Source organism: Dipodomys merriami, unplaced genomic scaffold (genome assembly GCF_024711535.1).
Source record: "Dipodomys merriami isolate MVZ:Mamm:240054 unplaced genomic scaffold, mDipMer1.0.p SCAF_635, whole genome shotgun sequence".
NCBI classification, from domain to species: Eukaryota; Metazoa; Chordata; class Mammalia; order Rodentia; family Heteromyidae; genus Dipodomys; species Dipodomys merriami.
Window position 1 is genome coordinate 160,946 of NW_027206219.1, and position 13,378 is coordinate 174,323.

Sequence of the window (13,378 nt, forward strand, 5' to 3'; positions counted from 1 at the left end):
AATAACATTTGACTTATTCACTATTTCTAACAATTAAACAGTAGGGGATATTTTTCTTCTATTATAATATTTCGAGCGACCCACATCTCCTTCAGAGACACATTTCATAGTCCAAATATACAAAGTGAAAAGAAACCATGCAACGTTTTTTCTTTAAAGACTCTTTTCAGCTGGGAGTTTGGGATTGGAATTACCTTTATTTCACTTTCTTGGGAAAGCATCGCCAGAACTTCTAGATGTTCTTGAAGTTCATCAAAGGGTAGCTCACAATGAGTTTTCTTGTCTGTTTCATGGCTACATCATTGGAGGTCCTTAGCTCTTCTTTTTCCTTGGCCTCTTTAAAACCTAAAAAGAGATGGAAGCATAGATACAGCAAATAATAAGAGCTCAAGGGAAAGTTTTTAAGAGTGGAGAGAAGCAAAGCTAAGTTCCAGTATAAAGCACTACCCTTCATTTTTGGACAGCAAATCAAATTCACTAAGGATCAGGAGCTGCATAGAAAAAAAAAAAAGAAGCTAAACAAAATTTGATGCTAGACAGCAACACCTAAGGAGCCAAATGCATTTCCAAAAGTGGTTTCAACAGTAACCTAATAAGTAATCTTGATAGCACTCAGGATTTTGTACTGCACTGACAGAGGCAACTGCAGAAAGAAAAGAGCTGGCTGTTTGTCTAAGCATTAGACAAACCCATAAAAAAAATCCAGCCCATAAAAAATGCCTTAATTTTATAATGCATTGATAATTCTTTACAAGAAAACACACTAACGGAGTCCCAAGGTAACAAAGGGAAAAATTCAAATTAAAAAAAAAAGCCACAAACAACAGAAAACAGCAATTAAACCAGTAAAGGTAACAGTACCTGAGACAGTGCAGAATTCCGGTTCATCAAACTCTTATAGTCATTTTAAATACAGGACTCCGTTCTGCTATTACATCCATTGTCTTCTTCCCAATGAATTCTAAGGCATCTAAACTCCCGCTAATATTGTCCTTTCCCTAGAAAGCAACATCAATGTCATTACTACAATACTGGGAAAATACATTTGCATGTATTGTGGGGGGGTTTGTGGCAGTCCAGGGACTTAAAACTCAGGGCCTAGGTGATGTCTATGAGCTTTTTTCCTCAAGGATAGTACTCTACCACTTGTGCAACAGCTCCACTTCCTGCTTTGTTTGCTGGTTCATTAGAGAGAAGAGTCTTGCAGATTTTCCTGCTTGGGCTGTCTTTGAACCACAACCCCAGATCTCAACTTCCTAAACAGTTAGGTTTACAAGCATGAACCACCAGTGCCCAACCATTTATGTTTCAATTCTTTAAGAGTGACTTACAATACTAAGTACTGGGAAGAATGTGGAACAGCAAGGGAAATAATTACACACTGCATGTGGAAACATAGTAGATTCTCCTCTTTGGAAAACTGCTGGCCAGTATCTACTATGCTACATATATGTACAGTGGTTCATCAGAAGACAGCTTCATGGTACAGTGCTTGCCTAGCATGCATGACTCCCTGAGAACAATTCCTCAGTACAACAGGAAATAGCACTGTGACTCAAGTGGTAGAGTGATAGCCTTGAGCAAAAGAAGCTCAGGGACAGTGCCTGGGCCCTGAGTTCAAGCCCCAGTATTGGCCAAAAAAAGACATAAACAAAAATATTCAGAGCAGCAGTATTTGTGATAGCTATAACATGGAAACTATTTTACTGCTTAACAACTGTGGGATAAATAAAATATGACATAGTGACAAAATGGAATACCACATCCAAAATACAACATGGTCAAATGATACAAAAATGTTGTGGAAGAAGCTAGATACAAAATGTACTATAAGTATGTAAAGTATAAAAGCAAACAAAATTGTTCTAAGATAAATGTCAGGACTATAGTTATCTTCCTAGAAGGGGCATACTATCTCTTAAAGATTCTGAACAAGTTCACATTATGAAAATTCACTGTTTTAATGTTCAGTATGAAAATTAAGAAAAAATATAAAGCATAAAGCTAAAGTATAACTAAATATTGTAGTGCATGCCTATAATGCCAATACTCCAGATACTAAGGTATGAGTATTGTGAGTCTGAGGCGAGCCTAAGCTACATTCATATCCATTCATGGATGCTCAGGCTACACAGTGAAAAGAATAAAAAGAGAATCCAAACACACAGTGTATGCCTGTAATCACAGCTCCTTACAAAGTAGAGGCAGAATTGTAGTCCAAAGCCAGCACAAGCAAAACCGATGATCAGATCCAAAAACAAACTATCTATTTCTGCTTTCTAGTTGCCATGGTATGATTGATTCTGCTTTGCCATGCCCTCCCTGACATTTTGAACTGACATCTCTGAGAACATAGATCAAAATAAATAACTACTCCCTCTAGATAGATAGATAGATAGATAGATAGATAGATAGATAGATAGATAGATAGATAGATAGATAGATAGATAGATAGATAGATAGATAGATAGATAGATAGATAGATAGATAGATAGACAGGCACATAGATAAGTAGATAGATAGAGGCATGCAGAAGAAAGGACTAAGGATGTGGCTCAAGTGGTACTTCATATTGCCAAAAGAAAAAAAGAAAGGTTAAAATAGCCAGGCAATGGTGGTCCGCTTACTTCTGCCTGCAATATTAGCTTCTCAGCTACTCTGAAGACTGAGAGCTGAAGATCACATTCGAAGCCACCCAGGCAGGAAAGTCCATGAGATTCTTATTTCCGAATTACTTCTCAAAAAAATTAGGAAATAGTGCTGCTAGCCTTAAGGACAGAAAGGGTCAGGGACAACACTCAAGTCCTGAGTTCAAGCCCCAGGACTGGCAAAAGAAAAAAAAATATTGATCTGCACATAGTAAACATTTTTCTAAACAAGGGGAAACTATAGTCAGAAACAGATCAATGGTTGGCAAATGCTGTGAACAGACAGAAAGGTGTGGCTACAAACTGGCATGAAGGAACTCCCTCAGATAATGAAAATATTCTTATATCTCAGTGAGCCATACAAATACAGAAAATATTCTGTATCTGTGCATCACAATATACTGTGATTATACAGTATAAACATAACCATTATTTCTCAACACAAAGTCATATTGCAGAAAAAAGTTTTACTGTATGAAAATTATAGCTCAACTTTGTCCTAAAAGACTATGCTGATTCTTAGTATGGGAATCAATATACATTACAAAGATGAGTATGTTTCAAGAATAATTAGTTCTGTTTGCCTTTAAAAATCTTATACTAGATCAACTAGTACACCAAGTAATTTAACTATATTATATCAAACACTCTATTATGGAGAGAACTTTTGCTTTCAAGTTCTACACTTGCCTTCCTATACAGCAACTAGAAAACCAGACAAAATAGAAGAAAGAACTATTTTTAGATACTACACAAAAGACAAAAAAAAAAAAAAAAACACTTTGGTCCAGGAGAAAAGAGAAACAAAGTCAACGCCACAGCTGGGCTTTCTGCCTAGAGAAAAGTTCCAAACCCCAACACACAGAGGAGAACCTACAGACAACAGAACACTCACAGGCAATGTAAGTCAGGGATAAAGTCTGGCATCAAGGAAGGCTGAAGCAGCTACTACTTTAAAGTCAAAAAACTTCAGAGGATGCAGCTATATAAGTAAAATGTTCCAAGAATCTACAGATGTGTTGATTTGTATGTATCTGAGTAATACACTGTTCAAACACTAGGTAACATCACACAGTTGGGAGAAGAACTAGCATAAGTAGTAAGCAACACAATCCCCATAGCTCAAGCTATGCTGAAACATCTGGTTTTTTAAACAACCAAAGTGAACAGATTTCACTGAAAACCTGAGGAATAAGAGTGAATTCAGAGGAATCAGGGCGCAGCAGTAAAGATAAACTAGTCCTTAAGATTGAAGGCTAAAAGACATACAATGGAAGAAACAAAGCTTCTTCAACCACTGGTGTTGGGAAAAGTGGGCGGCCACATGCAGAAGACTAAAAGTGGACCCCAGCCTACCACCATGCACCAACATCAACTCAAAATGGATTAAAGATCTTAACATTAAACCTGAATCTCTGAAACTACTGCAGGACAGAGTAGGAGAGACACTTGAACTTATAGGCACAGGAAGAAACTTCCTGAACAGAGTCCCAGAGTCACAACAAATTGGGAGAGTGACTCGACAAATGGAACTACCTTAAAATAAAAAGCTTCTGCACAGCTAAAGCTATCGCAACCAAGCTAAAAAGACAACCAACTAATTGGGAAAAATATTTAACAGCAAGATATCAAACAAGGGGTTAATATCCAGTATATACAGGGAACTCAAGAAACTAATCCCAGGGGAAGGGGAAAAACAAGTCGTTTAAATGAGGATACAGGTGGGCCCATTGCAACAATGAGAAGTACAACTTGTTATGTAAAAATGAACTTTACAACTTTGGGGGTGGCGGGGAGGATTAGGTGAGGGGGCCAGAGGGAGGATGGAAAGGGATGGGAAGGGGAAACAAAGGAGAAGGCTACAATGCTTGATAAGAAATGTACTCATTATCTTGCCCATGTAATTGTAACCCCTCTGTACAGTATTTTCACAATAAAAAATAAATTAACAAAAAGAAACTAATCCCTCCCAAACCTAACAAACCAATTACTAAATGGGCAAGTGAACTAAAGAGAGACTTCTCAGATGAAGAGATAAAAATGGCAAAGAAGGGCTGGGAAGGTGGCTTAGTGGTAGAGCGCTTGCCTAGCAAGCCTGAGGCCCTGGGTTCAATTCCTCAGCACCATATAAGCAAGAAGAAAAAAGCCGGGAGTGGCACTGTGGCTCAAGTGGTAGAGCGCCAGCCCTGAGCTGAAGAGCTGAGGGACAGCGCCCAGGCCCTGAGTTCAGGCCCCACAACCGGACCCAAAAAAAAAAAATGGCAAAGAAACACATGAGGGAATGTTCACCATCCTTGGTGGTGAAGGAAATGCAAATAATGACAACCCTGAGATACCACCTTACCCCAGTCAGAATGTCCCACATCCACAAGTCAGGCAATGACAAATGCTAGAGGCGATGCGGAGAAAGAGGAACCCTATTACACTGCTAGTGGGAATGTACACTTATGCAACCACTTTGGAAAGCAATCTGGAGGGTCCTCAGAAAGCTAAATATTGACCTCCATTATGACACAGTCATACCACTTCTAGGCATCTATCCAGAACAACAGGAACCAGTATACCAGACAGATGCACCTCCAGTTTATTGCAGCACTGTTCACAATAGCTAGGATATGGAAACAACTCAGATGTCCCACCACAGATGAATGGATCCAAAAATTGTGGTATCTATACACAATGGAATATTATGTAGCCATTAGAAATGACAAAATAATGACATTTGCAGGGAAATGGATGGAGCTAGAAGAAAGCATGTTGAGTGAGGTAAGCCTAAAGCAAAGAGACAAATGGTATATGGTCTCCCTGATAAGTGGATGTTAAATCCAAAATGTTAGGTGATACGACAAAATTAACAAGACTTAAGAAACAAAGAACTTCCACTCATCTGGTCAAACCACTACTAAATAACTCCATGCTGCTGATCACATGTATGGTATATATGTGTACACCAGAGGGGAACCAGGAAGATGACACAGAACTAGAGGGAATCAGGGGAAAACATACAACAGCAGGACCCATCATCTGCACAGGACATTGACCAAAATGAACTAAGCAACTTAATGACAGCTATGTGAGGGAGGGAACAAATGGGAAAGAGGGAACAGCTGATGCTATGCAAAACAAAAGAAATGTACATACCACCCAATGTGGAAGAAATAACTGTATCACAAAGGTCATAGAACTCATAAATGTTATAGACCATAATAGACAATTTGCTCCAGGAAAGTTAGAATGTGTTTGTGACTTTAACAGCATCACTATCCCACAATACTGTGAAATTTGGGAAATTATGTAATCAATCACAATAAAAAAATAAAAAATTAAAAAAAGATTGAAGGCCACACTAGACTCCCTCTAAACAAGCCTAACAGAGAAGGAAATGGTGACACTGTCCAAAAAGAAATGTACTCATAGCAAGGCACCAGTGGCTCACACCTGTAATCCTAGCTATTCAGGAAGCTGAGATCCGAGGATTGTGCTTCAATGCCAGTCTGTGAGACTCTTATCTCCAATAAACCATCAGAAAACTAGAAGTGGCATTGTGGCTCAAGTAGTAGAGCATTAACTAGCCTTGAGCTCTAGAGGTGAGAGGCAGCGCCCAGGCCCAGAGTTCATGTCCATGACTGATAAAAAAGAAATGTATTATTTACCCAACTTCTATAACTGTAACCAGTATCTTTTAATAACAGTTAAAAAGTTTTTAAGTATCAATCTGAATTGGGAAAGCAGGACAGGGTGACTGTTGACTCATGCCTATGGTCCTAGCTACTCTGGGCTGAGATCTAAAGATCACAATGGAAAGCCACCAGGGCAGAAGAGTCTGTGAGACTTTCATCTCCATTTATTTATCCCGCAAAAACCAGAGGCAGGGTTCAAGTGCCAGCTGTGGAGGAGGGAGACAAGGTAGACTGTGAAGACGGAATTCAAGCTCCAGTGCCAGAACATACACATTAAAAAAGAAAGAGGCCGGGCACCGGTAGCTGACAACCATAATCCTAGCTACTCAGCCTTGAGCAAAAAGGTCAGGAACAGCACCCAGGCCCTGACTTCAAGCTCCAGGAACACACACACACACACACACACACACACACACACACACACACACACACACACACACACACACACATACACACACACACACACACACACACACACACACACACACACACACACACACACACACACACACACACACACACACAGAGAAAGCAGAAGACAACATCCTTAAAGGAACATGACAAAATTGCAAAAAAGATGACCAAGTGATTTCATTGGTATGTTTTATCTCAAACTTCTAAAAAAAACCCATCGCCAGTATACTTTCCTTCACAGTGAAATTAATGCTTAGAAATTTTAGAAGATGAGAAAGACGTTAGGATGAAAAAGCCACCCATTCTATTCTGGTACACTTAATATTCAACTAAAATCTAAGTCCATAAAACTTCCACTGAGTAGTGGGAGTTCTCTACTCATGAGACACAAGTAAACACAACCTAAATTCTGTTCTCCATGCTAGTCTTCAAAGGTATAAAAAAGGTGTATTCTCCCTATCACCTTTCCTTAGATTTTCATATTCATGATCCATTAACTCTCTAACTTTTTAAGACATTAATACTAGCCACTCTTCCCAGGGTTCTCCATAATTTTTATTCCCCTTCTAAAACATGGCTGGCTCTGAATGACAAATATCCTTCAAGTCTTATAAAATCACTGCTGTTTACTATCCAAACATACTTCTAACTCCTGTTTTCCTTGCCCACTAAAAGCAATTCCTGATAAAAATTTCTGAAAATGCCAACACTTTAATCTTCCAACATCTCAAAGCATCAGAGTTAGACATTAAACCATTCAAGCTGCTGGGAGCATGAGGAGAAATGAAACTTCCTGTCTCTGTAACTCCTGAATTTGAGCTTATCTGTTTGAGAATACCATACCTGCACTCACAGCATGATCTGACAACAATTACAAAATTATAAAGAACCCAACAAATAAAAGTGAAGATACCAGGACCCTACATTCACCAAAATAACATGCAATACTCTATTTGTAGAGTTCTTCAGGGAGAAAAATAAACTCATTTTTAAACACATAGTGTGTTAGTCACAGACAAAGTAGCCTCACTTATGCAAGCATCATTAAGAACAGTGCCTCATATATGGAGTAATTTGCCATGTCCGATGAAGTTATCTCTCCATTCTACTGACCCATGCACTATGGACCCGAAAGTAGGTCAATCCAGTTCTCTCTTAGGTATTCACAAGTAGTGATAGTGGAACCTATTAGTATCTGATAGGTGTATGCCAAGACAAAATATAACTCTGAAGATGGAGAAAGACAGGTAGAATAAATCTGCTTCTAGAGAAAAAATGATAGAGATGAGTAAAGAGTATTAAATGAGAAACAATAAGGGCTATGAGAGATGAAGAAAACAGACTGGTCTTCAAAACTTTTCCATATGGATTAGAAGTGCAGGTTTCCTTTTGATCATTACAAACTTTCAAGAATAAACCTTGGCACAGGCCAAATTTTTCTTAAAAGAGACCCAGAAACACAACAAAGCAAAGAAAGATTGGACAAATAGGATTGCATGAAATTGCAGAGCTTCTTGCATGGCAAAGGACATAGTTAGCAAGATCAATAGAAAGCCCACTGATTGGGAGAAGTACTTCACTAGCCATACAACAGATAAGGGTCTCATATCTAAAACATACCTGGAACTCAAAAAATCAAATCCTCCAACAACAAATCCTCAAAGAAACAACTGCCCAATAAATAAGTGGGCTAAAGACTTAAAGAGAAACTTCTCTGAAGAGGAAATAAGAATGGCCAATAGACACATGAAGAAATGCTCAACCCCCGTAGTCATGAAAAAAAAGGCAAATCAAAACAACATTGAGATACTACCTCACCCCAGTTAGAATGGCTAGAATAAAGAACTCTAATAACAACAGGTGCTGGAGGGGATATGTGCAGAACCCTACTGCATTGTTAGTGGGAGTGTAAACTTGTTCAACCACTTTGGAAAGTAGTATAGAGGTTCCTCAAAAGACTACATAGAGCTCCCCTATGACCCAGCAATCCTACTTTTGGGCATATACTCAAATGATCACAAACAAGACCATCCTAAAGCTACCAGCACAACTATGTTTACTGCAGCATTATTTACCATAGCTAAGATATGGAACCAACTCAGACGCCCCTCAGTAGATCAAGAAAATGCAAAAAAAAAAAAAAAAAAAAGAAAAAAGGCTAGAATGTACCTCAGCTCAATGGCAAAACACTTGCTTAGCTAGTGCAACATCCTGGGTTCAATGCCCAGTTATCAGAAAACAAAAGGCAGAAAAACAATCAAACAACCAAAAAACAAAAAGCAAAAAATAGCCCTAAATGAACAAAAATACTTTTTGGTCGTGACAGATTTAAATTCACCTAGCCTTGGTTGCCAAGCAAAGTGCTAAGCAATTCGTATATTCAACATATATAACAAGATAATTTTAATATGTAGCAGTCCTTGAAATTAGTTCAGATGCAGAGTAGAGGGATATGAGCAGTTATAAGACACAGATCTCTAACTGGCAGCTGGATTCACAAGACAACACACCACACCTGTAGAATATCCCCATGTCCTTAGTATCAAAAATGCACAAGCTAGCTACTGAATCCAAAGTATCCTAGGACTTAATGTTTCCATATACAGACCTCCAGCATGTTTGACTTCGGCGGAAATCTCACTGGGACTAGGGATCCCAAGGGAAGTCTCTGCCTTTTCAATGATATTTGAAGTATCTTGTCCTAGAGAAAAATCATAATGGGTTGCTCTTTATTACCAAACTAAACAAAATAAATTTCAAAAATGTAATATCAAAGTCCATTCATCTAAAATCATGATAGCTATAAGACAGTTTATTTTTAACAATTAGGGTTATTAGTCCTTGGAAATATCTCCTTAGTATAATATTTTTTATACAAAAACTCTGATACATCATCACTAAAGAACAGGCATTTATAGCAATTCCTAGACTTCATTCTAATAAGAAAATGCTACCAATTCTACTTGCGATGTCTATCATCTATCTCATGATCACTTGTCTTCAAACAATTAAATCCCTTGAACAAATGTAGAAGGAGATTTATTAACAAAGTCCCTTGTAACAATATAAACACACACAGTAATGAAATGACTGATGATCTTACACACAGTGGCTACTGTAGCTGAGCCTGAGGAGAGCAAGGAGTTGCCCCAGCTTCCCCAATATCCCCAGCTGGCCTGGGATATATCTTTGGAAAGTTTCCTACTGTCCTAGTAAATGAGCGGGGGAGGGAAGACACAAGAAAGTATGAAAAAGTATAATATACGTAAGTTATCTAATTATTAGCCAAAGTATGGGGAACCAAATAATATTTGCTTAATGCACTGCTTGACTGACAGACACTTGCATGTTTTCATCATGTAGGCACCATGCAGCAAAGGTAATCACTGCTGATGGCATTTATAGAACTGAAAAACTATTATTTATGGTTGTAAAAACAAGTAAAGAACTTCAATCCTAAATTAGCATTGAGCTTGAGTCTGTTAACCCCAACTTCTTTTTCCTTGTACCAGGGCCTCACACGTTTGGTTTGCTTGCTCATGACTGGCATTCTACCACTTGAGCCATACCTCTAGTGTAGCATTTTGCTGGAATTTAGTTGGAAATTGAATCTGCATTTCATCTGGACCTAAGCATCCTCAGGAGCTAGGATTACAGGTCTGAGCCAGGGGTACCAGGTTAACCCCAATATTTTTAAATCCCAATATTTTATAGAGATTCTAGCTGGGCACCAGAGGCTCACACCTGTTTTCCTAGCTACTCAGGAGGCTGAGTATCTGAGATCTGAAGATCACAGTTCAAAGCCAGCCCAGGCAGGAAAGTCCATGAGACTCTTATCTCCAATAAACCATTAGAAAAACCGGAAGTGGTGCTGTGGTTCAAGTGGTAGAGTGCTCACCTTAAGCTGAAGAGCACAGGGACAGCGCCCAAGCCCAGAGCTCAAAGCCCCATGACCCACAAAAAAAAAAAATAGAGATTCTAGTCAGTGGCTGTCTGTAATACCTGAAAAGGGAGAACTTCTGAAGTCTCAGGGTCCCTGGAAGACCCAACATCTGGTCTTTTCAACTGGGCACTACAGCTTCCATTAACTTTCTTGATTGGCATGTTGGTCAACAGATTCATTACTCTTCACAGACTCAGAATTCTCCACTGACTCCCAGTTTCCATCTTCAGTTATCACTGGAGACTCAAGGATCATCTTTATCAGAAAGCCCAAGGGAAAAAAGTGATTGAGGTCAGCCTTTTTAGTATACATTATTTGTGTAAATCTTTTTACACTTTCACAGAGTCACAGGCAGGAACATTAGTAAATTAATACAGACAAGATCCCACAGATCTTCCCCCAGGTTCTCCTAGTAACAGCTTCCATAATTGAAGCATAATTCATTGTGGCAGAATCCACCAATCTTCAGATTTCAACAGATTTCAACTGAACCTTTTTCACTTCAAGAAGTATAGATGAAATTACATAGCATGCCACTTGTTAAGAATTTTTTACACAGCATTTAAGTCCCTCCAGACCCACTTTTATTGTATTAAGACTTTTTTTTATTGTTTCTGAATAGTCCTTGGTATAAATGTACTTTGGGACTATCACAGAAATAAGACGATTCAGAAACCTTATGTATAGGTGTTTATGGGAACCTAAGCTTTCTCTTGAGCTACTCAGTTTAGTTTTAAATGTTACTGTTAGGCTGGACATGTGCCTTAGCAGTAGAAAGCTTGCCTAGCATGCATGAAGCCCTGGGTTTGATTCCTCAGTACCACATGCACGGAAACTGGCACTGTGGGTCAAGTGGTAGAGCGCTAGCCTTGAGCAAAAAAGCTCAAGGATAGTGCCATGGCACTGAGCTCAATCCACAGGACTGTCCCAAAACAAGGTATTGTTCTATTCTTTTCCCATGTAAACTATCACTTCATTTTCCAAGTGGCAATGTATGAATAATCAAGTTCCCCTGAATTCTGATCAACCTTGTGTTGTCACTATTTTGATTGAACCATTCAGATAGGTATGTAGTGGTACCTCACTGATCATTTTAAATTGCATTCCTCTAATGGTTGGGACCAACGCATCCTTTTATATGCTTATTTGCTGAGAGTGAAACATTTATTTGTATCTTTTGGTCATTATCCAATCATTCTGGTTTGGTTTTTATCATTATGTGTAGAGAGCTGCGAGAAGCCGCACCTGGAAGCTGGTGCCGGCTTCCGCCCTCCGCCTTCCCGATGGCGAGTGCTCTCGTGGTAAACAACTCCTGACATGGCTAAGGCAAAGAATCTGGCTTGCTTCCGCGCACCTGAACCTATTGGCGGTTCCCACGTGGCGTATCAGGGTTGGCTACCCAGCGGGTACTTAAGGCTGTGGGGAATTCTCCCCGGGGTTGGGGTCACAAGATTAAAAAAAGGTCCTGAATACACGGCAGAGAGAAGAGTCCGGTTTCGAGTCTCCTTGCTGGTCGAGGCGGTAGCGACACGTGGTGGCCCGTACGGGGAATCAGCCATAACCCCAATGAGGACTCAGAACTCTCTGCGGTCAGGGTGGTGCACCGGTAAGTCCCCAGGTAAAAGGGGAATCCGCGACAAAAGCGGGGGTAAGTCCCCAGGTAAAAGGGGAATCCGCCACAAGAGCGGGGAGTAAGTTCCCAGGTAAAAGGGGAATCCGCCACAAGAGCGGGGAGTAAGTTCCCAGGTAAAAGGGGAATCCGCCACAAGAGCGGGGAGTAAGTTCCCAGGTAAAAGGGGAATCCACCACAAGAGTGGGGGGATTTTTGCTCTTCTCGGTAGATAAAGAGAGAGTGAGAACCCGGGGCTAGTCAATAGAGTAGCCAAAAGTGAAAGTAAAAGTTTGTTTACCAGCTTTAAATGTTTAAAACATGGGCGCTTCTTTTTCGCACCCAATTTTTTTGGCTCTCAATGAGCTACTGCACTCAAAAAAGTTAAAAATAAAAAAGAGTACTTTAGAGAGATTTTTGAATGAATGTGACACCGTTGCCCCATGGTTCGCTGTCTCTGGAAGCCTCACGGTGGCCTCTTGGGAGAAACTAGGGAGGGACCTAGATTTTGCCTCTGAACAAGGAACGCTTAAGAGTGGAGTGAGACCAATATGGAAACTGATAAGAGGCTGTCTCGAGGACCAGCGTTGCAGTGAGGCGGTAGAGAATGGTCAGGCCGCCTTAGAAATGCTGCAGGAAGAACGATCAGAAAGGGCAGACAGCGAAAAGGAGGAGAGCAGGGGGGGGTCATACCCTGATTTTGCCGAACTAGAGACCTCTGAGTCTACAGACTCAGAGGAACTACAATCACTCATAGAACAAATAGAAAAAACAAAGATAAGAAAGAGGAGGAAAGGGAAGGAGAGAGAGGACCCAGATAAAGACGAATGCACGCCCTCCATGCCCCGCCCCACACCTTCGGCCCCTCCGCTCTATGGGGAGGACCCTGGAAGTGGCAGCCCCGGCTGTTCTTTCAGCCCAGGCATGTGGAAAGCGGTCAGAACCGAGTTACATCTAGCCTGTCCAATATTTCAGGATCCACAGGGACAGCGGTATTATGAACCCTTAGATTTTAAGGTGATAAAATCTTTAGCTGAGTCTGTGCGGACATATGGAATCACAGCCTCCTTTACTGTAGCCCAGG

The 13,378-nt window shown here is 40.1% G+C and overlaps 1 protein-coding gene across 21 annotated transcripts in view; it reads right to left on the reverse strand.

Moving 5' to 3' along the window:
* Positions 1 to 13,378, reverse strand: part of LOC138815294 (protein FAM114A2-like) — a 214,093-nt gene that overhangs the window by 68,795 nt on the left and 131,920 nt on the right. For 20 of the 21 annotated variants that reach the window (XM_070004623.1, XM_070004622.1, XM_070004618.1 and 17 more), the window contains 4 exons: positions 10,745 to 10,940; positions 9,351 to 9,443; positions 862 to 998; positions 195 to 345 (listed from right to left, as the gene is read on the reverse strand). Coding sequence is in view for 12 of the 21 variants with exons in the window: in XM_070004616.1 (XP_069860717.1) it covers positions 888 to 998; positions 9,351 to 9,443; positions 10,745 to 10,864 (324 nt within the window). In the remaining 9 variants the exon portion in view is untranslated. The remainder of the gene's footprint in view (positions 1 to 194; positions 346 to 861; positions 999 to 9,350; positions 9,444 to 10,744; positions 10,941 to 13,378) is intronic. The other variant, XM_070004609.1, reaches the window with a different exon arrangement.